The 27,854-nt window shown below is 41.8% G+C and overlaps 5 protein-coding genes across 9 annotated transcripts in view; 4 read left to right on the forward strand and 1 right to left on the reverse strand.

Annotated features, from left to right (window-relative positions):
• Positions 1-2,570, reverse strand: part of LOC111962300 (anamorsin-B) — a 14,520-nt gene extending 11,950 nt beyond the window's left edge. The window contains exon 1 of one of the 2 annotated variants that reach the window (XM_023985286.2): positions 2,481-2,570. The gene's annotated coding sequence lies outside the window, so the exon portion shown is untranslated. Of the gene's footprint in view, positions 1-2,468 lie in introns of both variants that reach the window. The other variant, XM_070443018.1, reaches the window with a different exon arrangement.
• Positions 2,525-5,910, forward strand: LOC111962298 (ubiquinone biosynthesis protein COQ9-B, mitochondrial). Its single transcript, XM_023985284.2, has 9 exons — positions 2,525-2,634; positions 3,150-3,411; positions 3,586-3,721; positions 3,831-3,973; positions 4,103-4,187; positions 4,498-4,602; positions 4,967-5,122; positions 5,280-5,333; positions 5,610-5,910. The coding sequence occupies exons 1-9, from the start codon at positions 2,577-2,579 to the stop codon at positions 5,643-5,645; spliced, it is 1,035 nt and encodes a 344-aa protein (XP_023841052.1). The 5' UTR covers positions 2,525-2,576; the 3' UTR covers positions 5,646-5,910.
• A 518-nt stretch (positions 5,911-6,428) lies between these two features.
• LOC111962299 (DNA-directed RNA polymerase II subunit RPB3) lies at positions 6,429-12,554 on the forward strand. The gene is made up of 9 exons (XM_023985285.2): positions 6,429-6,646; positions 8,377-8,426; positions 8,549-8,617; positions 8,709-8,761; positions 8,870-8,998; positions 9,097-9,148; positions 9,263-9,431; positions 9,542-9,616; positions 12,120-12,554. The coding sequence occupies exons 1-9, from the start codon at positions 6,561-6,563 to the stop codon at positions 12,262-12,264; spliced, it is 828 nt and encodes a 275-aa protein (XP_023841053.1). The 5' UTR covers positions 6,429-6,560; the 3' UTR covers positions 12,265-12,554.
• A 3,277-nt stretch (positions 12,555-15,831) lies between these two features.
• Positions 15,832-20,046, forward strand: LOC111962301 (diacylglycerol O-acyltransferase 1). 2 transcript variants are annotated; one of them, XM_023985288.2, is made up of 18 exons: positions 15,832-16,096; positions 16,279-16,484; positions 16,589-16,676; positions 16,791-16,831; positions 16,911-16,996; positions 17,113-17,165; positions 17,257-17,362; positions 17,531-17,635; positions 17,791-17,850; positions 17,959-18,062; positions 18,157-18,195; positions 18,333-18,374; positions 18,462-18,506; positions 18,607-18,719; positions 18,804-18,869; positions 18,999-19,086; positions 19,271-19,333; positions 19,432-20,046. In XM_023985288.2, the coding sequence occupies exons 2-18, from the start codon at positions 16,354-16,356 to the stop codon at positions 19,606-19,608; spliced, it is 1,407 nt and encodes a 468-aa protein (XP_023841056.1). In that variant the 5' UTR covers positions 15,832-16,096; positions 16,279-16,353; the 3' UTR covers positions 19,609-20,046. The 2 variants fall into 2 exon arrangements, with proteins under 2 accessions (XP_023841056.1, XP_023841057.1); XM_023985289.2 differs by having other exon boundaries at positions 16,010-16,096; positions 16,283-16,484.
• Positions 20,047-20,485: 439 nt separating this feature from the next.
• Positions 20,486-27,854, forward strand: part of LOC111962302 (NEDD4-like E3 ubiquitin-protein ligase WWP2) — a 42,668-nt gene continuing 35,299 nt past the window's right edge. For all 3 annotated transcript variants that reach the window (XM_023985290.2, XM_023985292.2, XM_023985291.2), the window contains exons 1-5: positions 20,486-20,569; positions 21,606-21,687; positions 22,436-22,589; positions 22,728-22,849; positions 23,221-23,358. In XM_023985290.2, coding sequence (XP_023841058.1) covers positions 21,618-21,687; positions 22,436-22,589; positions 22,728-22,849; positions 23,221-23,358 — 484 coding nt within the window. In that variant the 5' untranslated portion in view covers positions 20,486-20,569; positions 21,606-21,617. The remainder of the gene's footprint in view (positions 20,570-21,605; positions 21,688-22,435; positions 22,590-22,727; positions 22,850-23,220; positions 23,359-27,854) is intronic.

Below are 27,854 nucleotides of genomic sequence, written 5' to 3' on the forward strand. Positions count from 1 at the left end.
CCAGCTCTGTCAGGGAGGAATGGGCAAAAATTCACCCAACTTATTGTGGGAAGCCTTGTGGGAAGCCTACCCAAAACGTTTGACCCAAGTTAAACAGTTTAAAGGCAATCTACCAATCCAATTGACTCAAATGATGTCAATTAGCCTATCAGAAGCTTCAAAAGCCATGACATAATTTTCTGGAATTTTCCAAGCTGTTTAAAGGCACAGTCAACTTAGTGTATGTAAACKTCTGACCCACTGGAATTGTGATACAGTGAATTATAAGTGAAATAATCTGTCTGTAAAATTTTTGGGGAAAAATGACTTGTGTCATGCACAAAGTAGATGTCTTAATCGACTTGCCAAAACTATAGTTTGTTAACAAGAAATTTGTGGAGTGGTTGAAAAACGAGTTTTAATGACTCCAACCTAAGTGTAWGTAAATGTCCGACTTCAACTGTAGCTACAGAATTGTTATAACAGGATATGTGATGCTCCATACCCATTACATGGAAAGCTACGCAAGGATCCAATCACTGGGGACTTTGTTTTGTACAGTGCCCCTCCTCACCACTGTGAAGGATGGTTTTGTTCTCTTTTTAACAAAAATATATGCCTTATAGAAATAGGACATGTTAATCACAAAACATAGCGTGACTGCAGAAAAGCTGTTGTTAATCTAGGGTGTCGACTGTGCTAAACAGAAGGTTGAGACAAGAYGGAAAAATGCTGAATAACAAGAAAACAGGAACTGAGCAGTGTAGCCACCGACAACTCAGCTCAAACTTCACAACAAACACTTCCGGATATCTGGATCCTGTGTGCTGTGAGGCTGGGACCAGCCTGGGCACCACCGATAGGCTAGCAAGTTTAAACCACGCTAAGCCTCTACTGTCACAGGCCAACTCTAAAGTTGGAACTACATCTGTCACAGTATAAAAGAAGATGTCTGTACTATTTCAGTCAGTTCTCTACTTTACCCTGCGTGGTGATACAGTGAACCCGTATGTACGAAATTTGCATTTACCATTTATCGCTTATGTTAAATAAAAATAATTAAAGTATGTTCGGTGACTCTGAATCACATTTTATCCTGATACCAGATTCGATTGACGCAACCCTTTACACCACAAATGACTTAAATGATGGCAGTCTCAGACTCTTTGCGTTTAAGACAACTGGGAACTCGGGGGGGGGGGGGGCGAAGCCAAATCATGAAGCCAGTGATCTTCAAGTCGGAAAGTGCATTCAAGACAACTGGGAACCCGGGTAAAAATGAGCTCAGATTCCAAAAAAAAAAGAAGAAAAAATGGTTTTAACGGTCATCCAACTCAGAATAAACTTTTTCTAGAGCTCCAATTTGGTTTCCACAGCCACAAAGTCAAAATTATCTATATCGTAAAAATGAATGAAAACAAAAAAAATTTGCTTTTTTTGCGTTTTATTTTAAGGTTAGGGATGTGGTTAAGGTTAAGTTTAAAATACGATTTACGGTGAAAAACTGTAGAAATAGGTGGGGTTTTATGACTTTGTGAATGTGGTAGCTAGTGACACCTTCTGACCTGAAGATCACTGACATCTTGAWTTTACCTCATTTTTTCCGTGTTCCCAGTTGTCTTGAAAGCACCATGTAGGTAGTCTGATGGTGCTTTCAAGACAACTGTGAACTCGGGAAAAAACTAGGTCAAATCATGACGTCAGTGATTTTCAGATCAGAAAGTGGGGTTCTAAAAAGATGCCAGTTTCCGACTTRTAATTTCGAGTTGGATGACCATTCAAAACAAATTTTCCAGTTGTTTTGAACACGACATGAGTAGCAGTTTCTATAGCTAACATTCCACTCCTTCTCATTGCCAAAAAGACTGGCCTTTCAGCAATTTCAACTTTCAATATGCGCTGGATTTACGGCAGAGTTGCTTAAAGGGTTGTTGGAAATAACATTAATATTTTCCATGACAACATGTGGAGCCTTAAATATAATTTTTTTCCTTCTCTAATCTTAAACGGCACAGTCACTTTGGCACATGACATGGAGTACAGGGAGTAGATTAGCTAAAGAGACTGATATCCAGGCTATCAAGTGTAACTAGAACACACGTAATATGGAATATTCTCGAACTGACTAGAAACCTAACGTTTATGGCAAATTTACTACCAGTCATACAGACATCATCAAGCCCATTTTAGCACATCACGTTTAATACATTATCTTGGTCTTAACTCTTTTAGTTAAAGACGTTCAAATGTGCTTTTCTCTTTGTGACAAGTTACCAACCAGCTAAATTAGTAACTAACGTTATGTTAGTTAGCTAGTAAGCTAACGTTGTTTAACGAACAGCTAACAAAACGTTCACATCAAAATGTATGTTTTCGCTATGCAAATTCACTGCAGATTCACAAAACGTGTGTGTGGTAGTTCYGCTTTGACTTTGAGACTTTCTGAACGTGAAATAAGGCAAAAAGGTTTTCGGTCAATGTTAGCTGACCTGCTAACTTACCTCTCCGGTCAAAGCAATGACGTTTATTACGTGCTGCTTAAGTGAGTCGCGTAAAAATGATGCGTCTGATATCTAAATATCTGTTAGCAGCTGGATATGGCGGCGCTGCTACGAGGACTACGAGTTGGAAGGGCCCTGCGGGGTTTTGGCAGCGGTGAGCCAAGACTTGCTAGTTGGTCTTTGTCTGTAGGCATTAGCCAGTAGCTCAGGGACTTGACTTTGGTAATCGTGTACATTGATTTAGGTCTAAATCGCGAGAGAACTTGGGAACTAGCTAGTCAACCAATGTCACTTTAAGCAGAAGGTGATCATGAAGGACAGAATCTGGTAATATAATGTTGGCTACTCATTGCAATCTAAATCTCAACGCAAGAAAACACATGTAGTTATCAAAACTGCAAGTATTGAGCTCTTCGATCCAATAAACATAGTTAGCTAATTAGGCTAACCCCGTAAATTGTGACGGGGGTTACATTATCCAAGTATTTTCACAAACTGCTCACATAGGGACTCCTACCCTGAAATTACCCACCGGTCACAATTTAAGGAGCTTTAATTATTTGCCAATATTAGGCAACTTAGTTCATACGTGTGCTTAGTCAGAATACAGGATGCATCGTGTCAGTATGAACATCATTAGAGCATACTTTTCTGATTTATTTCTTGTAGTGGTAGTTCCAAAAACATCCAGTCCCCAATGCAATGGCCTGAGACGAGGCTTCCACTGTGCTGCACTTCGTCTTCAGGAGGACAAGGACAAGTCCATCCCTGTCCCCCCATCCTCTGCTGCATCCTCAACTACAACCTACCACGAGCATTACCGAGCCCCCCCATCTAAAAACAACACTGACACATATATGCATGAAGCGCCTGCACCCGAGGCTGCTGCATCTGAAGCTGCTGCAAAGGAGGCTCCCCAGCCCAACACTAGGTTAGGTTCCACCAAACTGAACTGACACCCATTTAACCAATGCATAATAACATTACAATACCATGTTGTGGTATATGCCTCTGAAACAACATTTATGTGACATTTTGTACTTAAGTTACTTATGACGTGTGCATGCCAATGGTCTATGCTGTGTGCTCTCTATTGTCACTGCAGTTATGCAGACCAGAGTGGAGAACAAGGAGAAGAGTATGAAACAGAGGAGCAACTGCAAGCACACATYCTTAACGCTGCACTGGACTTTGTCCAACTACATGGTTGGACTCTTGAGGCCATTTCAGCAGGGGCTGAGGTAAGTGAGTGGAGGGAAGTTGGATTTACTGTAGTTGTGTGGATGGAGAGATTTATCTACGTGACTAAATGTAATTGTTTCTTTCCTGTTACTGTTTTCCTCGGAGYAGACACTGGGCCTCTCAGCAGCCTCCAGTGGAATGTTCCAGAATGGAGCAGGGGACCTGGTTTTGCACTTCATTGCTCAGTGCAATGCCCAGCTAACAGAGCAAATGGCAGAKCAGCACAACCAGGTCCAACTTGGTCAGGCTGAGTAAGCTCCCTCACACTCTCAATTTAGCAGGTGCAAGAATAGTGCACTTCTACTGCGCAGTTAGGATTTAAACATGAATGTGATTGTTAATGGTGTGTGTGCATGTGTTAACCACGTAATTTCTTGCAGACCAAAGAAAACTGCTGAGTTTCTTAGAGATGCTGTGGAGACTAGATTGAGGATGTTGATGCCATACATCGATAATTGGCCACAGGTATCTTGCACACAACACAATATAACAATTAGACTTKAGACATCAACTAGACATGTGACAGTTAATCTCTTCACCTTAAACCAGTTCAAGCTACTGATTGGTATAAGGTAGCTTAATCTTGTAACATCGTCTTGATACACTAGTAGAGGCWACCATTTATTACATCTGTGCATAGATGTTACATATAGCTTACTTGATCAAATGTATCACTTTGCCATCAACATTAGTCTCCCCCAAATTATTACACTCAGTAACAGGCATCTGTTTTTTTCTGCTGATTAAAGTATATCTTCCTTTCTCCTCTCTCCAGGCTATGAGTATCCTGCTCCTCCCACACAACATCCCAGACAGTCTGAAGCACCTCTCCACCCTGGTGGATGATATCTGGTACTATGCTGGAGACCGTTCCACAGATGTGAGTCGACCTTCTCAGCCTAAGTACCCCTCTCCCCATGTCTTCCTCACCCCCTTTCATCAGGCACCTCATACTATCCGACCAGCCTCTGCGAAGGTTACTACTCACCACCTCTCCTCACACTGCACTCTCATTGTCCTTCTCACTTTTAACTCTGTCTACCCTATTAATCTCCATTTTTTATGCCCTCTCMTCTCATTAATTGTACATGTGGGTACAACTGACATTATTTGTCAATTGTTTATAAATCAGCCCAATCCAAATGTTTCCTTTTATTAMGTTTTTGTCTTTCAACAACCACTTTAATAGTATGTCTATGTATCAAAATCTTTGTTATTCAGTTTTCACATTTTTCCTATATCAGTTGAACTGGTATACGAAACGGGCCGCACTGACAGGGATCTATAACACCACTGAGCTGGTGATGATACAGGACTCCTCAGAAGACTTCCAGGACACCTGGAACTTCCTTGAAAACCGAATCCAGGATATTGTCAACATGGCTGGCGCRGCCAAACAGGTACCATTTCCTTAGTCTGTGCATAGTCCCTTTAATTAGGTAACAGGTCACTAGTGATAAAATATAAATCCATTAGAAAGAACTCACTAGTATGCAATCTATATTAAGGGAACTCAATATGTGTAATTGACACCTATTTTGCTATTGTGTCCTGTAGGTGGCATCTACAGGAGAAGCAGTGGCGCAGGGGCTTATGGGAGCTGCTGTTACGGTGAGGGTGCTAGAGAGATARAATGCACAAAACAAAGGATTATTATTACGAATTGACATTTTAAACACTTCTCCGGGCATTGTGAAGATCTGTTGTATCCGTGCAGAATATGTGTCTTAAACATATACAGCAGCATTGCTTGGAACCTTGGATTACTTTTTTTCAGAATCCTAGATTGTTTAAATGTTTTAATGTCATGCACTGTATTTGTTTAATTTAATACCAATTGTATTCTGTGTGTTTAGTAGTGACTGGAGATTTTTTTTTTTTTTTCAGCTGAAGAATCTAACAGGGATTAACCAAAGACGATGAAAAAATATGTCTATTTCTGTTCCACCATCCCCTTCCCTTCCCCTCTGATCTCTGCCAGTCAGTGGTTTGTGTGTGAGGCATTGAAGATCAGCTTCTGTGCTCACAGCTCAGACATTTCTTCTCTTATCTGTAATACCCTATCGTGTTGGTTTGTTTTATTGCTTAGTCGCCTTTATCCACTATACAAATATAATTGTGCCTTAGGTCTGGTATGAGGTTTCACTTTCATCCAGTTTGAAACGGTTTTCCCTCACATCTACTTCCTATCCATTTTCCTTTTGTATAAAGGATGCAAAAATATGATTGTATTTGAAATGTTTTTGTTAGGCTCCATTGAGAGTTCCTAAATAAATTACAGATCAGTTACAACAAAACAATCTTGTTTATTTTTTTCAGTTATTGATTTAGGATAAGGGGGTCCTTGGGATGAACAACACTGCATGTATTTTACCATGTAGTCATACTATGCTGTTGGTACTTTCAAGACAACTGGGAACTCAGGAAAACAATGGGGTCATGACATCAGCGATCTTCACGTCAGAAAGTCGGGAGTTCTGGAAAGGTGCCAGTTTCCAACTTGGAATTCCGAGTTGGATGAACGTTCAAGTAGATTTTTCCAAGTCAGAGTTCGTTTTTTTTCATGAGTTCCCAGTTGTCTGGAACGYGTCATAAGTATTTCACMTAGGCGCACTAAACTTTTATTTTGAAACATCTTTCTCGACRTCACGGGTGAAAGGTGTGACCCGGATGTTAAACACCCCCACCACGACTTGGTAACCAATCACAGACTTTATTTTATTTTGGCCAATGAGTAGTAGTCGTCGATTGAGGCCTTCGCGGCGTGCGCGGGGTTGGTGTTGTTTTTGAGACGGATCGATACAGAACTTCTATTTGTGCATTTCTCATACGTTAACAATGCCGTATGCTAACCAGCCAATCGTGAAAATCACAGAATTGACGGATGAGAATGTTAAATTTGTCATAGAGAACACCGATCTGTCGTGAGTAACCATTTAAATGAATTAWCCAAACGTTAGCTTACTAGTGAACGAGCTCGTTACGTAGCTTGTGAGAGCGTAGCCAGTGCAATGAATAGCTGGGGCCCGCTGATACATAATTGAAATAACTACAGCATGACATATGTCCATGTTTTAATATTTCTGTATGCAGGTCAATGATGACGCAGCAATGGAATGTTAGACCAAATCATGTGTAAAGTTACATAGCTAACGCGTTAGGTCACTAGTTGGCTTGCTGGGAGGGAACAGCCGAGAGACGGGTTGCCTCCCACGATGTAACCGATGTATGTTCCAACATACACTGAATTACCAAAAGTATGTGGACACCTGCTCGTCGAACATCTCATTCCAAAATCATGGATATTAATATGGAGTTTGTCCTCCTTTTGCTGCTTTAACAGCCTCCACTCTATTGGGAAGGCTTTCTACTAGATGTTGGAACATCGTTGCGGGGACTTGCTTCCATTCAGCCACAATAGCATTAGTGAGGTCAGGCACTGATGTTTGGCGATTAGGCCTGGCTCACAGCTGGTGTTCCAATTCATCCCAAAAGTGTTCAATGGGCTTGAGGTCAGGGCYCTGCGCAGGCCAGTCAAGTTCTAKCACACCAATCTCGACAAGCTATTTCTGTATGGACATCGCTTTGTGCACAGGGGCATTGTCATGCTGAAACAGGAAAAGGCTTTCCCCCAAGCTGTTGCCACAAAATTGAAGCACAGAAATGTCTAGAATGTCATTGTATATTGTAGCGTTAACATTTCCATTCACTGGAACTAACRGGCTTAGTCCAAACCATGTTAAACAGCCCCAGATCATTATACCGCCTCCACCAAACTTTACAGCTGGCACTATGCATCTGGGCAGGTAGCATTCTCCTGGCATCCGCCAAACCCAGATTCGTCCGTCTGACTGCCAGATGGTGAAGTGTGATTCATCACTCCAGAGAACGCGTTTCCACTGGTCCAGAGTCCAATGGCGGCGAGCTTTACACCACTCCAGCTGACGCTTGGCATTGCGCATGGTGATCTTAGGCTTGTGTGTAGTTGCTCAGCTATGGAAACCCATTTCATGAAGCTCCCGACGAACAGTTCTTGTGCTGACGTTGCTTCCAGAGGCAGTTTGGAACTCGTATTGCAACCGAGGACAGACAATCTTTACGCACTTCAGCTCTCGGCTGTCCCGTTGTCAGATCAAATATTTTGTGAGCTTCTGTGGCCTACCACTTTGCGGCTGAGCCGTTGTTGCTCCTAGACGTTTCCACTTCACAATAACAGCACTTCCAGTTGACTGGGGCAGCTCTAGCAGGGCAGAAATTTGACGAACTGACTTGTTGGGTTCTTTGATGGTGCCACGTTGAAAGTCACTGAGCTCTTCAGTAAGGCTGTTCTACTGGCAATGTTTGTCTATGGAGATTGCATGGCTGTGTGCTCGATTTTTATACACTTGTCAGTAACGGGTGTGGCTGAAATAGCAGAATCTACACATTTTAAGGGGTGTCCACGTACTTTTGTATATACAGTGCAGGTCTGGGATTTTCAAGACAAGTGCAGGGTCATAGTGCCTGCTCATCACCCTGGAGGGCGAGCTAGATCATAAGCTTAAATATTACATGAGACTGCTATTGGCTGAAGTTACAATGTTAATGTTCTTTGTGTTCTTTCACATGTGTTCTTTCACATGTGTTCTTTCACATGTGTTGTCTGATTATACAGGGTTGCAAATTCCATCCGACGTGTCTTTATGTCAGAGGTTGCAACAATAGGTAAGATACTCTATCGCCTGTGCTTGTTCTTATTAATAATATTATGAATATGTAGTGGTTTGTAAAATCCATGTCCTCGCCACAATGGTTAGTGTATGTGTTAATCTCCTGTCTCATTTCAGCTATTGATTGGATTCAAATTGATGCAAATTCTTCTGTGATCCACGATGAATTCATTGCTCACAGAGTGGGTATGTAGTGAATTGTACAACTTTTGTTTTTGTCCCTTCTAGTGCTTCCTGTGTTCCAATATTGCACTGATAACTAAGATCACATTTTCAGGTCTTATCCCCCTCACAAGTGATGATGTTGTGGACAAGATGCAGTACTCCAGAGTAAGCATTTGAACACCTGATGAAGATGGCGGAAAGTAACATTGCCAGCCATGCTTACATGAAGATGAAACCCCTAATGCTTTGCACCTCTCTTCCCCTCTACCGCAGGACTGTACATGTGACGATTTCTGCCCAGAATGCTCTGTTGAACTGACGCTGGATGTTCGCTGCACAGAGGACCAGACCCGGCATGTGACCTCACGAGACCTGCTGTCCAACCACCCTCGAGTCATCCCTGTGAGTGAGCTTCCATTCAACCATAATTCAAYGTAAACTTTCCTCCCCTTACTATTTTCTTCAGAACTGAGTTGACTTCTATATTATCTGATCTTCAGGTGACCTCCAAGAGTCGAGACAATGATCCCAATGACTATGTTGAACAGGATGGTGAGCTGCTCTTCCCCATGGTCTTCTATTACAGCATTTTATTATAAATATTTGGTGTCTTACACACATTACCTCTGTTTCTCTCTCTCGACTCTGCCTCCTTTGTCTTGTCAGACATTTTGCTGGTGAAGCTTCGAAAGGGTCAGGAGCTGCGTCTCAGAGCTTATGCCAAGAAGGGCTTTGGCAAGGAACATGCTAAGTGGAACCCTACAGCCGGCGTATCCTTTGAGTATGACCCAGACAATGCACTGAGGCACACTGTGTACCCACGGCCAGAGGAATGGTGTGTTATATTGTAATGTTCTTTATTAAGGGAGAGACAAAGTATTCTGTGAGGGAGAGTGTCACTTATTGTTTATCCATTAGAATTGACCCTGCTATTCTCTGTCTCAGGCCAAAGAGTGAATACTCAGAGATTGAGGAGGATGAGGTGCAAGCCCCATTTGACCCCAATGGCAAACCTGAGAGGTAAATCACATGTCTGTTATGGAGCATTTAGTGTGCATCATCAGCAGAAATGGGCACGGTTATTCAAACAGACGTTGGTATTCGATTACTTGGGAGAGTATTCATTTTTGAGGAGAAMAAATATAGGCCTATTTTAACAGGAAAAAGGCCTTTTCTAAAATGTAATCAAATTATATACAGTGCCTTTRTATAGTATTCAGACCTCTTGACYTTTTCCACATTTTGTTATGTTACAGCCTTATTCTAAAATGGATTWAAAAAAAATATTCCTTAGCAATCTACACACACTACCCCATAATGTCAAAGCAAAAACAGGTTTTTAGATAATTTTGCAAATTTATGTGATAAATTCAACTGATTGGACATGATTTGGGAAGGCACACACCTGTCTACACCTGTAAGGTCCCAAAGTTGACAGTGCATGTCAGAGCAAAACCAAGCCATGAGGTTGAAAGAATTGTCTCTAGAGCTCTGAGACCACATTGTGTCGATGCACAGATCTGGGGAAGGGTACCAAAACATTTCTGCGGCATTGAAGGTCCCCAWGAACACAGTGGTCTCTGTCATTTTTAAATGGAAGAATTTTGGAACMACCAARACCCTTCCTAGAGCTGGTCGCCTGGCCTAACTGAGCAATCGGGAGAAGGGCCTTGGTCAGTGAGGTGTCCAAGAACCCGATGGTCACTCTGACACCGCTCCAGAGTTCCTCTGTGGAGATGGGGATAACCTTCCAGAAGCACAACAATCTCTGCAGCACTCCACCATTCAGGCATTTATGGTAGTGGCCAGACAGAAGCCACTCCTCAGTAAAAGGCACATGACAGCCCATTTGGAGTTTGCCAAAAGTCACCTAAAGACTCTGACCATGAGAAACCAGATTCTCTGTTCTGATGAAACCAAGATTGAACTCTTTGGCCTGAATGCCAAGGGTCACGTCTCGATGAAACCTGGCACCATCCCTACGGTGAAGCGTGGTGGCAGCATCATGCTAGGGGGRTGTTTTTCAGTGGCAGGGACTGGGAGACTAGTCAGGATCGAGGGAAATATGAACTGTGTAAAGTACAGAGATATCCACGATGAACTGCTCCAGAGTGCTCAGGTCCTCAGACTGGGGCAACAGTTCACCTTCCAACGGGACAACAACCCTAAGCACACAGCTAAGACAATGCAGGAGTGGCTTCGGGATAAGTGTCTGAATGTCCTTGAGTGGCCCAGCCAGAGCCCGGACTTGAACCTGATCGAACATCGCTGGAGAGACCTGAAAATATCTATGCAGCAACACTCCCCATCCAACCTGACAGAGTTTGAGGGTCTGTAGAGAAKAATGGGAGAAACTCCCCAAATACAGGTGTGCCAAGCTTGTAGTGTCATACCCAAGAAGAATCATTGCGGTAGTCGCTGCCAATCGGTGCTTCAACAATGTACTGAGTAAAGGGTCTGAATACTTATGTAAATGTATATTTCAGTTTGACATTTTTTATAAATTAGCGAACATTTCTAAAAACCTGTTTTTGTTTTGTCATTATGGGGTATTGTGTGTAGATTGAGGGGGAAACAGTTGTAATCAATTTTAGAATAAGGCTGTAACGTAACAAAACGTGGAAAAAGTCAGGGGGTCTGAATACTTTCCGAAGGCACTGTATGTGACATTGCTACATAGCCTACAAGGATAGACCATAACATTCAACACATGTTGCGCCCCATAGAAAAAGTCACCTCTAGCCTACACACATTTTGGTCAATCAAAGCAGCGCTACAGTCGGTCTCCATGTGTAACAAGCGAAGTGGGAGATTAATAATCAATGCAAAATAGAATTGGCTAAATGAGAAGTAGGCGGCTACAATGCTCAACCAACAGGTAGGCCGTTTCATATGAACGGAGTTGTTGTAGACCAGTACGGGGAGCACAGCAAAATTTCCTCACTTAGCCATGCTACTTTAACTAGCTAGCTGGCTAACTTAGATGGCTACTGTAGCTGGCTAGCTTCTTTAGGTACAAAGATTTGATGAAGTCAAAACATGCACTACCAGATGGTATGATATATATCCTATGGCAGCAATAAGTTTGTCTAACTAGCGGGAGTCGGTTTGGCTACTTTCTCTCCCTCCGTGCCCAACACAGACTGTCACACACACCGGCCCCTGCTCCTCTCTCGCCCCACCCTTCTGCTGAAACAGAGCAGATATCTGAAAAAATATACGATTTGAATGGTGGTGAAATCAATTCAAATACCCATCCCTAATCATCAGTGTCCACTGTCCATTCCTATGAGGACAATACCTGTATGTGATAGAGGTTTTGATTGTTACAGCAGTATGTGATGACAAAGTCAAATTTATTTATATAGCCCTTCTTACATCAGCTGACATCTCAAAGTGCTGTACAGAAACCCAGCCTAAAACCCCAAACAGCAAGCAATGCAGGTGTAGAAGCACCCAAAGAGGGTGAATAATGATCGAGAAAGACGTCACGGTTAATTTCTGTTKTCTCAAACTTTTGCAGGTTCTATTACAATGTGGAGACGTGTGGCTCACTGCGACCTGAGACCATCGTCATGTCTGCTCTGGCAGTGCTGAAAAAGAAACTGAGTGACTTACAGACCCAACTGAGCCACGAAATCCAGAGTGACGTCCTCACTATCAACTGAGACCTGCAGTTTTAGCCAGTCCTACAACATTGAGACTTGGAGAGCAGACCCAGTTGCAAATCATAAACTTTTKGGATGACAACAAACCTTGATGTAGGCAGAAAAAAAGTTTATTCAAGAGCTCGCCAACTGAAATCAGCAGTTTTTATATCGTCCACCACATTTTGTCCTTTCTCTTCGTTCTCTGCTATGTTAATATTTGTCCTTTTGTTGAAGTTGTTTGCGGGAATATGTTTTGAATTGTCGTTTATTTTGTCTACCGAAAGAATAAACTTCCATTTTCATCCAGATTGAATGTGCTTGCCTTTGAATATAAATAAGGTGATGAATGGGAGCATAGGTGAGCAGTCACTGATGTGATTTGGGACAATTCTACAAAGGATATACTAGCCCTATATACCTTCTCTTGCAAAGTGGTCTCAGAACATTTCGTATTCTGTATGTAAATCAGAGAGACTCCATTTAGTATGTTACAATTCATATGGTATGTATTAATAATGTTCATCCATTTCGTATGATGTTACAAATTCCAATTKCTTGTGGCTTACGTTAGCTAGGCTAGGGTTTAAGGTTAGGAGTTGGGTTATGTTAAGGAAAGGGTTAGCTAACATAGTAAGTATTGCAAACTAGCAAAAAAAGTTGTAAGTACTTGCTAAAAAGCTAAATTTATCCATGATGAGATTAACACGCAACCTTAGCGTTACACTCCTACCAACCACCCTCCTTTTGTTTTTGCTTTAAACTCTGGTGGATTTTTCTAAACGAAGAATAATATTGTATACTACCAAAATAAAGTAAATTTCGATTTCAACTGTAAGTCCTACAAACATGATAGTACTGTTAGAAAGGTTTCAGATAAAGGTGTCAGTGACTACTACAGAGCCTGAGATACAGCGGATCCCAAAAACACAAAGGTCATCAGTAAGCTAAGGATCCTGGGACTAAATACCTCCCTCTGCAACTGGATCCTGGACTTTGTGACGGGCCACCCCCAGGTGGTAAGGATAGGCAACAACACATCTGCCATGCTGGTACTCAACACGGGTGCCCCTCAGGGGTGCGTGCTTAATCACATCCTGTACTCCCTGTTCACCCATGACTGCGTGGCCAAGCACTACACAAACACCATCATTAAGTTTGCTTACGACGAAACAATGACCGGAAGTTATGAGACTATAGGGAGAATGTCAGAGACCTGGCAGTGTGGTGCCAGTGTAACAGTATAACTTTAGTCCGTTCCCTCGCCCCGACCCGGGCGTGAACCAGGGACCCTCTGCACACATCAACARCTGACACCCACGAAGCGTCGTTACCCATCGCTCCACAAAAGCCACGGCCCTTGCAGAGCAAGGGGAACCACTATTTCAAGGTCTCAAAGCGAGTGACGTAACCGATTGAAACGCTATTAGCGCGCACCACCGCTAACTAGCTAGCCATTTCACATCCGTTACACTAGGACAACAACATCTCCCTCAATGTGAGCAAGACAAAGGAGCTGATCGTGGACTACAGGAAAAGGAGAGCCAAACACGACCCCATTCACATCGACAAGGCTGTAGTGGAGCGGGTCGAGAGCTTCAAGTTCCTTGGTGTCCACATCAAGACAGTCGTGAAGAGAGCACGACAACGCCTATTCCCCCTCAGGAGACTGAAAAGATTTGGCATGGGTCCCCAGATCCTCAAAAGGTTTTACAGCTGCACTATCGAGAGCATCCTGACCAGTTGCATCCCCGCCTGGTATGGCAACTGCTCTGCATCCGACTGTAAGGTTCTACAGAGGGTAGTGCGTACGACCCAGTTCATCACTGGGACCAAGCTTCCTGCCATCCATGACCTCTATACTAGGCGTGTCAGAGGAAGGCCCAAACAATTGTCAAAGACTCCATTCACCCAAGTCATAGACTGTTCTCTCTGCTACCGCATGCCAGCGGTACCGGAGCACCAAGTCTAGGTCCAAAAAGCTCCTTAACAGATTCTACCCCCAAGCCATAAGACTGCTGAACAGTTAATCAAATGGCTACCTGGACTATTTGCATTGACCCCCTCCCTTTTTTCACACTGCTGCTCCTTGCTGTTTATTAGCTATGCATAGTCACTTTACCCATACCTACATGTACTGTTACGGATACAGGTATCCTGTATGTGTATTTCTTTGCTCTCCTTTTCCCTTACCCAATCACATTCCCTTTCCCTTGGTTTAAAACCCTGTCAGTTGTTTTCTCTGGAGCTCAATCTCTCTGTCTGTAGATCTCTTAGTTGGTTTTTGCAACTACATGTCACTTTGTCCCCACCTGTGAGTATTGGTTTTGTTATGGTGTTTGTTTGATGGTGGGAAAAGGGGGTAACCAGACAGGTCGCCCATGGGCATACACTACCCGTAGGAATACTTTGTATAAACACACTAATTAGAACTGGGTGGACCACCCTCTGTATTTTTGGTTAGTTAGTTAGCTGTTGTTGAAGTAGGCTACATTTACGTAATTTACGTAAGGCTAGTCTAGTTTAGGGGTGTTTTGGGATATTTGTTTCTTTCATTGGGTCCAGCTCAGCCCCTTTTCCTGACCCTTTTCTTGGCCTTCCTTTTGTAGGTGTCCTGGCTTAGCTACAATACTACTACAATACTAGTTGACAACAACTATTGTCCCTGACATGACCACTAGRTTGCGCTGTAGGGCTACTACATCTAGCCACAAAGGTATAAACGTAAACAGATCATCAGTCCCGACCTGTTGCCTCACCCCTATGTATTTGGCCATTGAGAGGCTTTGAAGCCACCTTTCGGCCATATTGGCACTCCCCAGTAGGAGCAGTCCTTCATAGGAATCAATGGAAAATTCTACAGTATTTCAATCAGTGGAGGCCGCTGAGAGGAAGACAGCTCGTAATAATGGCTGGAATGGAGTGAATTGAATGGTATCAAACACATGAGGAAAAAAACAAACATTTGTTTGATACCAATCCATTCTGGACATTATTATGTGCTGTCCTCCCCTCAGCAGCCTTCACTGATTTGATTAAAGGCAGACTCAGCGATATGATGTAGATGCAGAGAGTAAACATCATAGTGGGTCAATTTTTGCAACAACTAAGAGTGTTGAAACGCAAGGCTCAACTTCTACGCTATTTTGGTCCCGTGGCTACCACGCTCTAACAGCCTGAAGCAAACCTGTGCGCATGCGCAGTGACTGTCTTGCATCTTGCTTATTTCAACATCTGCGGTGCTGCTGGTGGTAATGTCATTTCGCTGAGTCTACCTTTAAATGTTTCAAGAACAAAATTACATGTATTTTTTTATTGTTGTATGGGAGACCGAAACATTAGTGATCTAAAATATACTTTAAGGTTTGTGTTATTTGACATTTTTTATGTTTAGCTCACATAATATAATAAAAAAATATGCATTAAGGTGTCTAATAGTATAAATGCATTTCTATAGCTTCCAAAATATTTTTAACGGTGGAGGGAGGACTTCAGATGGAGGCACGCTGGCTTTAACACAGCGCCCCCTATATGTCATCTAGTGTAAATATAAATCATTGGTCCAGACAAACTGTACCATCTGCATCATGATGACTTGCACGCTAACGGAATGGTGCGTGGATGGTGAACATGCAGAAAAATGGAGACGTGAGATGAGAAGATATTCATGTTCAAATGATTGCCAATATGTTTTCCACATTTCTTTGCAGAAAGATCATCAATTCGAGGCAATTGATGTCAGGTCAGAACCGACTATTATTGTATGATATCAGTCATAAAAACAGCAACAATGTTGCGACAGACGAGGAGCAACAATATTGCGTTCGTTGAACGCTGCCTCGTAATCTACAAGGTGGGKGTGGCTCATGTGCAATTTATCTTAAGCCTAATAATTCACTATGGAAATTGCTTCCCTGCCTTGACAGTAAAATGAATGTACATTTGTTTTTTTTACTACTTGTCATTTTTACATTTATGAAGATTATAGCAATGCTTGCAAGTTGCAACAAGACAATCTCTGCTTCTTTGTTTCAGATAGATGTGGATATCTTGATGTGCCTTCAACTTTGTCTGATGTACTGATGACACACCATCAACACAGAGGCTGAGATGTCTGCAGCAGAACCTGAGGCCTGTGCCTGCTCCTCTTCTTCCCTTGATGTGGAAGAGAAATGTCAGTACTATGGCAATTCCAGCTCTGATCCTCCCACTGAACCACATCCAGACATGGACATGTTCTGGTACACATTAATATTAAACCTATATCTCTATCTCCAGCTATTGCCATGATTTAATTGTTATTGACTGAATATGTTGATGTAATTTTTTWATTTTGTCACTGCAGCTGTCACAGTGTCCAGGATTCCTTACTGAGCTCTGACAGCCGCTTCACAAACTATAGAGGGATTCTCAACTGGATCATTATCCTTCTGGTGAGTCATTCTCTCTGGATACTAAATATGATCATACTAAATGTGATCAAGTTCTATAAGCTATGCAGGGAAAGAGAAGAGACCAATATTGTTGTATTTTGTGTGTTTTTTCAGATCTTGACCCATGCTCACCTGTTCCTGGATAACTTTATACAGTGAGTACACACACACACACACACTCGATTAGCAATTAATGTGTTTTCTTTTTTCTCTAACATACCCTCTTCTGAACAGACATGGCTTCTTGATTGACTTGAGGAAAGTCTTGGAGCACCTAATGGAGGACAATTATAACTGGCCGTCTGTCAACCTGATACTGGGTGAGGCTTTGTCACCACTGCACTATTGTCAGCTTAACTAWCTGCACAAGGAATATACTGTTAATGAATTTGAGTAATAAACTCACTCATCCTTCATGCTTCTCTCACCTTTGCAGCTGCCAATATGTTTGCTATTGCTGCTCTTCTACTTGAGAGGTGTCTGGATAAGGTGAGACAGTTCTACCCTTGGCTTTTCAAATAAGAGAGGCTAGGCTATGTGAACTGTCTCACAAAGGTTGATATGTGTGTGTCGATTCTAGGGAACACTATCCCCCAGTGCAGGGCACTGTTTACACCTGGGGAACCTGGGATTACTAACACTTTTTCCTGCTGTTATCATTCTATATGATACTTCAATATCAACAGGTAAATACCGCAAGTATGATCTGCACAGATATTGACCTGTACCTGAAATTCCAGGTTGTTATAGCTCCATTGCAATAGAGTATATTTAGCTTTGTGTGGATGTGCAACCTCAACTTAAGATGATGACTCACCCTGTCTGGTGAAACTGTTTCACTATCTGCCTATCAGGGGGAGCATATTTCTCACTCTGGACCTACACTGTTCTTGGCCTCAAGCTTTATTCTTACCAAGAAACCAACAATTGGTATCGTCAGGGGTCTGTTCCATCTCCAGGTATGTCAGTGGCAACCTTTTTTTTTCTTTGTGGCTGCAGTTACTGCTGGTTGATTTCCTGCAGTTATCACTAATTGTAATTGCTGCTTAGGCTGAAGATAATTACTCTGCTGTTTGGATTTCTGGTGTGGTGAACATCTGTATCTGTTTTCCAGGAACAGACGAGTGTGTATTACATGAGACAAAAAAACATATAGAACACTTAACTATTAAAGGTGAGTGTCATTCTTTCTCACGCGTAATGGCTTGTGCACAATTTCTGCCTGTCTAGTTGTAGACTAAGAACACAGACAGTTAATGACATTGACTGTTCTCTCTGTCAGACCTTTACTACTTTCTCCTGGCGCCCACTTTATGCTACCAGCGAGACTTCCCCTTCACACCAAGGGTCCGTATCAACGTTCTTTGTAAGACGCTGATAGAAATGGTGAGAACCTCACCCACACAATACCTATCCCGTGTAATTATTGTGTTAATATGCATTGATTATCCACCATCTTATTTGGGGTCTCTACTTTCAGGTGGTCCTTACTCAAATTATTGTGGGAATTGTGCAGCAGGTGATATGTTTTATCTTTTAGGTTTGGTATTAAATTATCCTTCTGTTTGCAAGTCTATCTAAGATTTATTTGAAATAGCTTTATCTTTGTTACCCATTGTAATTCTATTCCGTGCGTACCTTTTGTTTTCCTATCAGTGGATTGAACCCATCTTCCAGAGATCAGAAAACTCCTTCTCTGTGAGTGAAAGCAATATCCCCTTTTCATCAAAAATGTAATGATATAATAATTTCACATTATTTCCTCTGACTGTTCCTTTCCTCTAGAATATGGACATCACTACCAGGGTGGAGCACTTGATGGAGCTTGTGGTAAGCGTGTTTGTGTTTTAGGGTAGGGGAGCATTATTAGTATGTTCTGGTGGTGTCAAACAATAGCCGTGTCAATAAAGCGGTCCATTTTCCTTTACAGGCTCCCAACCACTTCCTGTGGCTGATGTTCTCCTTCCTGTTTTCTCACTCCTACCTGAACTTCTGTGCTGAACTGTTGTGCTTTGGAGACCGCCATTTCTATGGGGATTGGTGGTCCGTTATATCATAATCTTTCATTTTGGATGACCCACTTGTATGTGTAACAGATGTGTAATAGATTCATATTTTCATCTGCAGGAATGCTAAAACACTGAAATGTTTTTGGGGGAATTGGAATATTCCTCTTCATAAGTGGCGCTACAGGTAGTAGTGACTCTTGACACCTAATAGACTTTTCCATTTTCTCTCAGAAGAGGTATGGACTGTGTGTGTAAAACTAACTTCAATCACTCTTTATCCCTCGCTATCTGTCTCTTTTTCTCTTACATAAAGACACTTGTATACACCACTACTGAAAAAGAGGGTGTCACAAAAGCAAGCAGATTTTCTGGTCTTCCTGATGTCAGCTGCCCTTTGCGAGGTAGGACTGGTCATAGTAGGACTGGTTGTTGTTATTATTATTATGGTGTAGATGGGTGAGTACAATCAGTTCAGTTATCCTGTGTGAAATAATGATTAGTTGCTAACTGCTTAAAGCTGTCCCATGTGCTACTATGAGACAATCCATGGTAATGGGTTATGTATTCACTTTTTGTTCCTTGCAGTATGTCATTGCTCTGCCCTTACACAGCTGTCATCTATGGATCTTCTTCATGATGATCTTTGAGGTGAGGGAAACTGAAATACCATGAAGTATATACTGTATGTGTTTATGCAGTGTGTGTGAACATGCATGTTAGCTCCTCCCTCTCTTTCCTTGTCCCAGCTCCTGGTAGATGTTTACCTTGGAGACTATTTCAAGGGTAACTATGGCAATGGGCTGGTGTGGCTGTGCTTTCTACTGGGTCCTCCCCTGGCTGTGATGACCTATTTCCATGACCACTACATGAGTCACCATGGCCAACATCCTCCTGGACTGTCCGTTGCTGAGTGTTTGTCATGATCACTGTCCTGTACACAATTGGATATAGCACTTTCGGATACCTTTGAAAGACTTATGTCCAGCAATGGACAATTTGTAAGGACAGTTGGCATATCAGACAAATTGTTCCCATTTTTGTTGAAAAACTCTTGAATTTGAATTTGAACTTGAATTTGAACAATCTGTGGATACGTCTTGTAATGATATGAGTCAACCACACATGAAAGATATGGCTGCTTATTCACTGTATATCAACATATGGTTTTGGTTCACCCAAWTTTACTGTAAGCTTATGGATTATAGCCAACTTATTTCAGACAACATTAACTACTGGGTGAAAACTATTAGTAAATCACAATATGTTGAATTTAAGTACTGTTTGAAATATGTAGCTTCCAATTGAATTGTTGTTACTCAATATGGGGAAATGTGCTCTTAAATAAACAGCATTTGAAGCTTTGTTGTCTTTGGTTTATTAAAGGGGCAATCAGCAGTTGCTACATACATTTTTGAACTTATAAATTAATGATATGTACCCATTGATTCTTGAAGAATATAACTTCTAAATGCCTCATGAGCTTAGTTCAACTGTAGTACCCCATCAGAACCGAAAATATAAGCCTGTTTTCYGCCAATATTTGTAAACAAAGTAAATGTAAAAMAAMCACTATTTAGCATCAAAATATGGTTAAATCTATAATGTTGATATCATGGCGGGTCAGTCATTGCCTCCATAGCTCTGTCTATTAATTTATTTGAAAGTGGTTACATTTCTCCATCCACATCCCTCAGTTTTGTACCAAAACGAGGGGGGGTACCTCGTTAACTGCTGTAAAGCTGTCAGATACTGTACATGTGTTTGCATGTTGTGAACCACAATTCAATGCGCTGGCCATTAATGTGAATCACGTGACCCCGTCATTGAGGCAGGCGGAAATGAAAGTTAACTAGCTAGTTGTACCAGCGGACCACAGCTAAAAAGGTAATTACGCTAAAATTAACAAAATACGTTACCAACAATGTCAAGTAATGTAGTATTGTTTAATACATTTCTTAAATAGTACACATATCCATCTACGTTTACGAGAAAATGTGACAATTATCTTGTCCTTATGCCGACAACAAAGCTGTTCGCTAGCTTGCTAGGAGCTATCAAAATAGCTCACCATCTTCCGTGTTTTGTTTTTGTGTGCAGGGTATTTAAATACGGAGACAATGAGCCAATTTGAGTTACTGATATGTAGCTACAGTTAATCGATRCGTTTAGCGAGCTAGTAGTTTGCAGCAAATGCGATGTCTCACCTTGGAACTAGCTAAGTTAGCTACATCTCTTACAGGCAGTAAATGTTGATGTTCTCGTCTTGTCGATTTCGTTGGGTTACGCTGTTTACTAGTAACGTTAGCTAGCTACGGCTAATTGATCCGCTAGCTAAATGCTTTCATAGTCGACATCAGTGATGAAATTACAAGGTGATTCACAAGGACTCGGCCACGACCCAAGTTATTGGCTAAGAGATAACGTAGCAAACCTTATCAGACTAGCTAACCATCTCTTCACTGATGTATGTGATAGCTAACGTTAGCAAGGAGTTTGCTATGCTGGACGGAGGACGTGTATTTTAAGACGTGATAACACCCAGATATGAGTCGAAACTATTCGAGCTACTACTGTCTACAATGACTAGCTAGATATGTAGAGGAAATACAATCCACTGCCAGTTGTCATTGTGCCAGACAGTTCTTTCCAAGGTGGTGAGATGCCTAGATAGCTAATGTATGATCATTTGGCTGTAGTAATGTAGATGGCATTGGCATGATATTGTTGGCTAGTTCATGTCTGTTGTAAGGATTCACTGAGACATGCTATTTTACTATGTATGTTGTTTACGTTGTGGAGGGTACACAGGGGAAATGCATAACTAATTGTTTTGAATTGCAGTGTGTGATTTAGGCCTACTTTACAGTTTGCCTTCATGTCGGTTATGTGTGTTTTCTGATTGTGCCTGTGTGTGTCTCAGGGCTGTGATGTCATGGCAGCTGCCAGTGTGACAAGACCTGGCAATGTCCAGACCACAGAAAAATCACAGTTGACCTTGAAAGGTAATAATCAATATGAAACTTAATTCCTCTCATCTATCACYTTCTATTGTAACCTACTCTAATACTCATCCTCCTCTTCCCTATGTATGTCTGACAATTTCTCTCATGCCAACCACSCCCAGCTCTTTTCATCATCCATTGTTATTCCAATTTCCCATTTGCTCTCCCTGCCATTTATTCCCTCCCTTTTGCTCTCTTTTCCCTCAGTGAATTTTTCATKAACTACTAATATGTCACCCATCACTCGCTCCCCCTCTCATATAATATCAGATAAAACAGGTTTAATTCACCGTGACAGTTTAAAAGAATTGGAAGATTTCTGGTCTATTGAAAAGATACAGCAGTAGCCTAACAGTTATTCGGCCCATGTTTTCCTTAGCSGATATTTAATTAAGTTCAAAGTTCATTCTGACAGGGATAGGCAGACAGTTGTCACATTTCACAGGCCAAGTGAGCATCACAGTAATATGGAACAATCAACAACTAATTTATTAACAGAACATGCAATCCAAGGGGCAATATCCACCTTGTTGTGCATGTGTCAGCTAGAGGGCGATATTTGCATTTTTGTGTTTTCTTGACATACATTTACTTGCCATACAGTTACAAATGCAGAGTAGCTGTAATAAGAATGTTTTATTACTGTAGGTTAATGGTTGATCAGAGTTCGGTGTACCACAGTCATTCAAATTGTCTCTTTTTGTCATTTGCATATATGTTCATCAAATTCTTTTTTTTCTTGCCGCAGTGGTCTCAGCAAAGCCTCAGTCACCTAAGCTGCCCACCCGTTCCAGACTCAGCTCTTTTGTGGAGGTGACTGCMGATGGCCTGACTAGTGAAACCAAGAAAACAGGAAAACGCACTGGACACCTTGAGCTACAGTGGAACGAGGACCTCACCCTGTGAGCCACAGCCCCCCCCACCTTCTCTCAATTCTGACACAACATGCCAATGCTATGCCGCTGTCCAGTAATACCACATGAATGTGTAATGTAGGTTTATCTGTCTGTGTAGCTGATTTTAACTTGTGTGTTGTGTAGGAATGTGACGCCTCAGAGCCACTTAGATCTGAAGTTGTGGAGCTGCCACACCTTGAGGAAGGAGTTGCTGGGAAGTGCCACCATTGACCTGCTTGACACCCTGCGTACACATGATGGCAAGAGTAAGACAATAAAAGTGTATTTTTAAAGTTGTTTTAATTTTTATGTAGGCCTGTGTCCATGGATTGTTAATAGGATTCCTAGTCATGCTACTAAAGTAGTCTTTCCAGTTGAAAATATTTGGGGTTATCCTCTTCAGAAATGAAAGATCAAATTTACACTTGTGAAACAGACTCCCYCAGGATGTTTTTTTATACAAACATGTAAGAAGAAGAGAGAAAGAACTTTGGTTGCCTTTACGCAATTGATAGAGCACATCTTATCATCTCTTACTCGCCCTAATCCTTCATTTTTTTTCTCTCCTTCATTTTCTCTTTCTTCACACTCTCCATATATCCCTCCCTCCATTCCACACTCCCCACTTTCCCTCCAGTGGAGAATCTGCAGCTCAGTCTGGTCTTGCAGACAGAGAACAAAGGCTCAGTTGTAGCAGGAGGCGAGCTGAACGTCTGTCTGGACGGCCTGGTTGTTGATCTGGGATCTTTGCCCAATGGCAGCACAGCAACAGACAGTGAGTCCCGCCTTACAACCCACATTCACACACACACGTTAACACTTACAAAAAAAGTACACACTATTCTTAATGCAAACAAAATGCTCCCACACACACACTTTCACTCTTTCTTGCATTTTCTCTCTCTTGGTCTCTGGTATATATTCACACTCATTACATTTAGGGACATGTTTGTGGTGACTTCTATTTGTTCTTTTTCAGACTCCACCCAAACGAAAAGTTGGGCTCATTTGGAAAAAGCCAAAGAGTTTTTACTTTGAAAGTGTGGTGGTCTCAAATGTGATGGAATATGAGTATTTTGAGCCATCGTTGCCTGTGTGCAAGTTTGTACACAGTCTTTCACGGGTTTTGCCAGAGTCTTTCACATGTTTTGAAACATGTGGACAGAAATACTCTGTTTGACCACTTTCCACACTTTCTTGTAGGCCTAGTTGATACTCTTGCTTAACATCCACTAGGCCTATAACTTGGGGACACACTAACAGAATTAGATTTAAACAACAGTAACGGACCTGTCAATAGTTGACTACACGTATACAAACAAGGGGCGGAAAAAGAGCCCAAACAGCAGACAAACTTTGGTAAGACAAAGATTGGGCTTTTGACAAAGATTGGGTTTTCCTCTAGAGTTGTTTTTAATGAATAACAACCCATTAACTTATTTATAGGGGTTGCTTGAGTTTCCCAGTTCATGCATCTCTCATCTTTGTATAAAACAACACACAAGCCTTTTCATACTGAATCACAGAGCCAGAGTGTTTCCTAGTGAATGAACACAAGTCAGGGTTGGGTCTCTGAGCATATGGTTCATAAATGTGTCTCTGTATGTGTTTTATATATATCTAAATATGTGTGCATGAACATTAATATTGTTCTTAAAGCGATGAATAAGCTTCACATCCTCTGTTCCTTTTGGATCTGTTACTTTGGTGTTCTCCAAGCACTGTTTCACACACGCACGACATCATCACGCACAGCCATGCACACTTGCGCACATGCTTGGGAGTACTTATGTGTAATTTGCTTCTCAGAATTGCGTAATTGATTCTTATTTCTGTGAGCTGTGCAGGACAATCAACTCCTGTGATCCAGGACCGGGGGGGGGATAGGTGTATTAAGGCAATGAAATGTGCTTTCTGATGTCATAATGGTCTTGTTTGTTGGGGATGGTTGTTAGTGAATAGAGGTCTTGAGTGTGCCCTCTGAGGTCAGATTTTTTTTGGGGGGGATGTTTTTTCGGGGATGTATGAAGGTCTGGAGTATGTGCTCTCTGGCAGGTTGGTGTATAAAGGTTCAAGTGTGTGCCCTGTTGCTGGGGGAAGGTGTGTTAAGACCCTCTGTGTTCTCTCTGAAGGCAGCTCTGTTACTTTAGTGTTTTAAATCATTTCCCCTGGCAGATTATTTTTTTTTGACACGCTGACACACACTGCTACCATAAACAGGCCTTTGTGCTGCAGCCAGTAAAAAAACAYACTTAGACCAGACAGTACTCACCTTTATGTACAGTGGGGCCTGAAATTGACACCCTTGATAAAGATGAGCAAAAATGACTGAATAAAATGCATATTTAAAATACTGAGCTACATGTAACTGCCAAAATAAAGGATACACCAACATAGTGTCTTAATAGGGTGTTAGGCCACCACGAGCCAGAACAGCTTCAATGCATCTTTGCATAGATTCTACAAGGGTCTGGAACTCTATTGGAGGGATGCAACACCATTCTTCCATGAGGTGTTTTGTTGATGGGGTTGGAAAACACTTGTCTCAGGAGCGGCTCCAGAATCTCCCATAAGTGTTAAATCCGGCTGTGATCTGGTGACTGAGATGGCATATGGTTTACATAGTTTTTATGCTCATCAAACCATTCAGTGACCGCTCGTGCCCTGTAAATTGGGGCATAGTCATGGTTGCTAGAATAATGGTAGGACAACATTTAGATTTCTGCCTAAATAGACATACCCAAGCATACATTATTTTCACGAGATGGCTATAAACAATTACTGGTAATGTTGCATCGTTTTAGAAAGGTCTGGAACTCACCTTTTCAAGTAGTATTAAAAAATAATAATAATAATAATTGCTGCCGTGTACTCACTTTTGAAGACACAAGCTCATTATGAAAATATGAACAATTATGACCCCCCCAATTCAACCAAAGTTTGCCAATAGGGCTTGGAATGACTGAGATGCGTTCTAAATATAGTAGCAATCAAATAATTAACAACTTACGATAAGATTTCACATTTCTTATAACTGTAAAATAAATATGATCATACTTAGTGACAGTACAATATTGGCACTTTCATACAACTGACGACAGAGAATTTTCTCCTTAACATCCACTGAGGGGTGCAGAGACACCATTCACATGTGTGCAGACTCGTTACAACTTCAGCTTTAAACACAAAGTGATTMTGTCCGTCTGTGACAAAGATAAAGGGGTCTTGTTTCAGTGCTATGAAATTATTTAGTATTTCTTCATGTTGAGAGCTCTAAACCTTCCTGTAGGTTTTCACTCCAACCCCAGTTATAACTAACCTGAATCAGMWTATCAACCAGCTAATTATTAGAATCAGGTGCGCTAGATTATGGTTGGAGCGAAACCCTACAGGACAGTAGTTCTCCAAGAACAGGGTTGGAGAGCTCTGCGCAAGACTGTCAGATGGGGCTTACTGCCACTATAAGGCACGGGACCCACAGAGTGCTTTATACAATGCATTCSGAAAGAATTCAGACCCCTTCCCTTTTTCCACATTTTGTTACGTTACAAACATATTCTAAAATGTWTTACCCCATAATGATAAAGCAAAAACAGGTTTTTAGAAATCTTTGCAAATTTATTAAAAACAGAAATGCCTTATTTACTCASACCCTTTRMTATGAGACACAAAATTGGGCTCAGGTGCATCCTGTTTCCATTGCTGATCCTTGAGATGTTTCTAGTTTCTAGAGTCCACCTGTGGTAAATTCAATTGATTGGACATGATTTGKAAAGGCACACATCTGTCTATATAAGGTCCTACAGTTGACAGTGCCTGTCAGAGCAAAAACCAAGCCATGAGGTCGAAGGAATTGTCCATATAGCGCTGAGACAGGACTGTGTCGAGGCACAGATCTGAGGAAGGGTACCAAAACATTTGTGCAGCATTGAAGGTCCCCAAGAACACATTGGACTCTCATTCTTAAATGGAAGAAGTTTGGAACCACCAATACTCTTCCTAGAGCTGGCTGCCTGGCCAACCTGAGCATTCGGGGGAGAAGGGCCTTGGTCAGGGAGGTGACCAAGAACACGGTGGTCACTCTGACAGAGCCCCAGAGTTCCTCTGTGGAGATGGGAGAASCTTCCAGAAGGACAACCATCTGTGCAGCGCTCCACCAATCAGGCCTTCATGGTAGTGTGGCCAGACGGAARCCACTCCTCAGTAAAAGCACATGACAGCCCGCTTGGAGTTTGCCAAAAGGCACCTAAAGGACTCTCAGACCATGAGAAACAAGATTCTCTGGTCTGATAAAACCAAGAATTAACTCTTTGGCCTGAATACCAAGCATTACATCTGGAGGAAACCTGGCACCATCCCTATGGTGAAGCATGGTGGTGGCAGCATCATGCTGTGGGGATGTTTTTCAGCGGCAGGGACTGCGAGACTAGTCAGGATCGAGGGAAAGATGAACGGAGCAAAGTACAGAGTGATCCTTGATGAAAACCTGGAAGGTTCACCTTCCAACAGGACAACGAACTTAAGCACACACCCAAGACAACGCAGGAGTGGAATCGGGACAAGTGTCAATGTCCTTGAGTGGCCCAGCCAGAACCCGGACTTGAACCCGATCAAACATMTCTGGAGAGACMTGGAAATAGATGTGCAGTTACACTCCCCATCCAACCTGACAGAGCTTGAGAGGATCTGCAGAGAAGAATGGGAGAAACTCCCCAAATACATTTGTGCCAAGCTTGTAGCGCCATACTCAAGAAGACTYGAGACTAATCGCTGCCAAAGGTGCTTCAACAAAGTACTGAGTAAAGGGTCTGAATACTTATGTAAATGTGATTTCAGTTTTTCAACAAAAATGTGTAAAAACCTGTTTTTGTTTCATCCCTATGGGGTATTGTGTGTAGATTGATGAGGGGGAATTGTAATACATTTTAGAATAAGGCTGTAATGTAACAAAATGTGGAAAAAGTCGAGTTGTCTGAATACACTGAACACCAAAATGTCAGTTGGAACTGGTCCAGAACCACTCATAGTCCCCCATATGAGGGACTTAACATTTTGAGACTCAGTAACCACACACTTTCAATACACTTTGTAACCCTCATTTACTTAAGTGTTTCCATTATTTTGGCAGTTGCCTGAATATTGAGACATTATATTATTTTATACTAATACRATTGCTCAGAGAAAGAGATTTGTTTAACAAGTAATTTTTTTCTCTCAAAGGTTGGGGTCAAAATCATTGACACCACTGTTTTCAATACCTTTCAATTCCTC

The sequence above is a fragment of the Salvelinus sp. IW2-2015 genome, linkage group LG4q.1:29 (assembly GCF_002910315.2).
Source record: "Salvelinus sp. IW2-2015 linkage group LG4q.1:29, ASM291031v2, whole genome shotgun sequence".
Classification (NCBI taxonomy): domain Eukaryota; kingdom Metazoa; phylum Chordata; class Actinopteri; order Salmoniformes; family Salmonidae; genus Salvelinus; species Salvelinus sp. IW2-2015.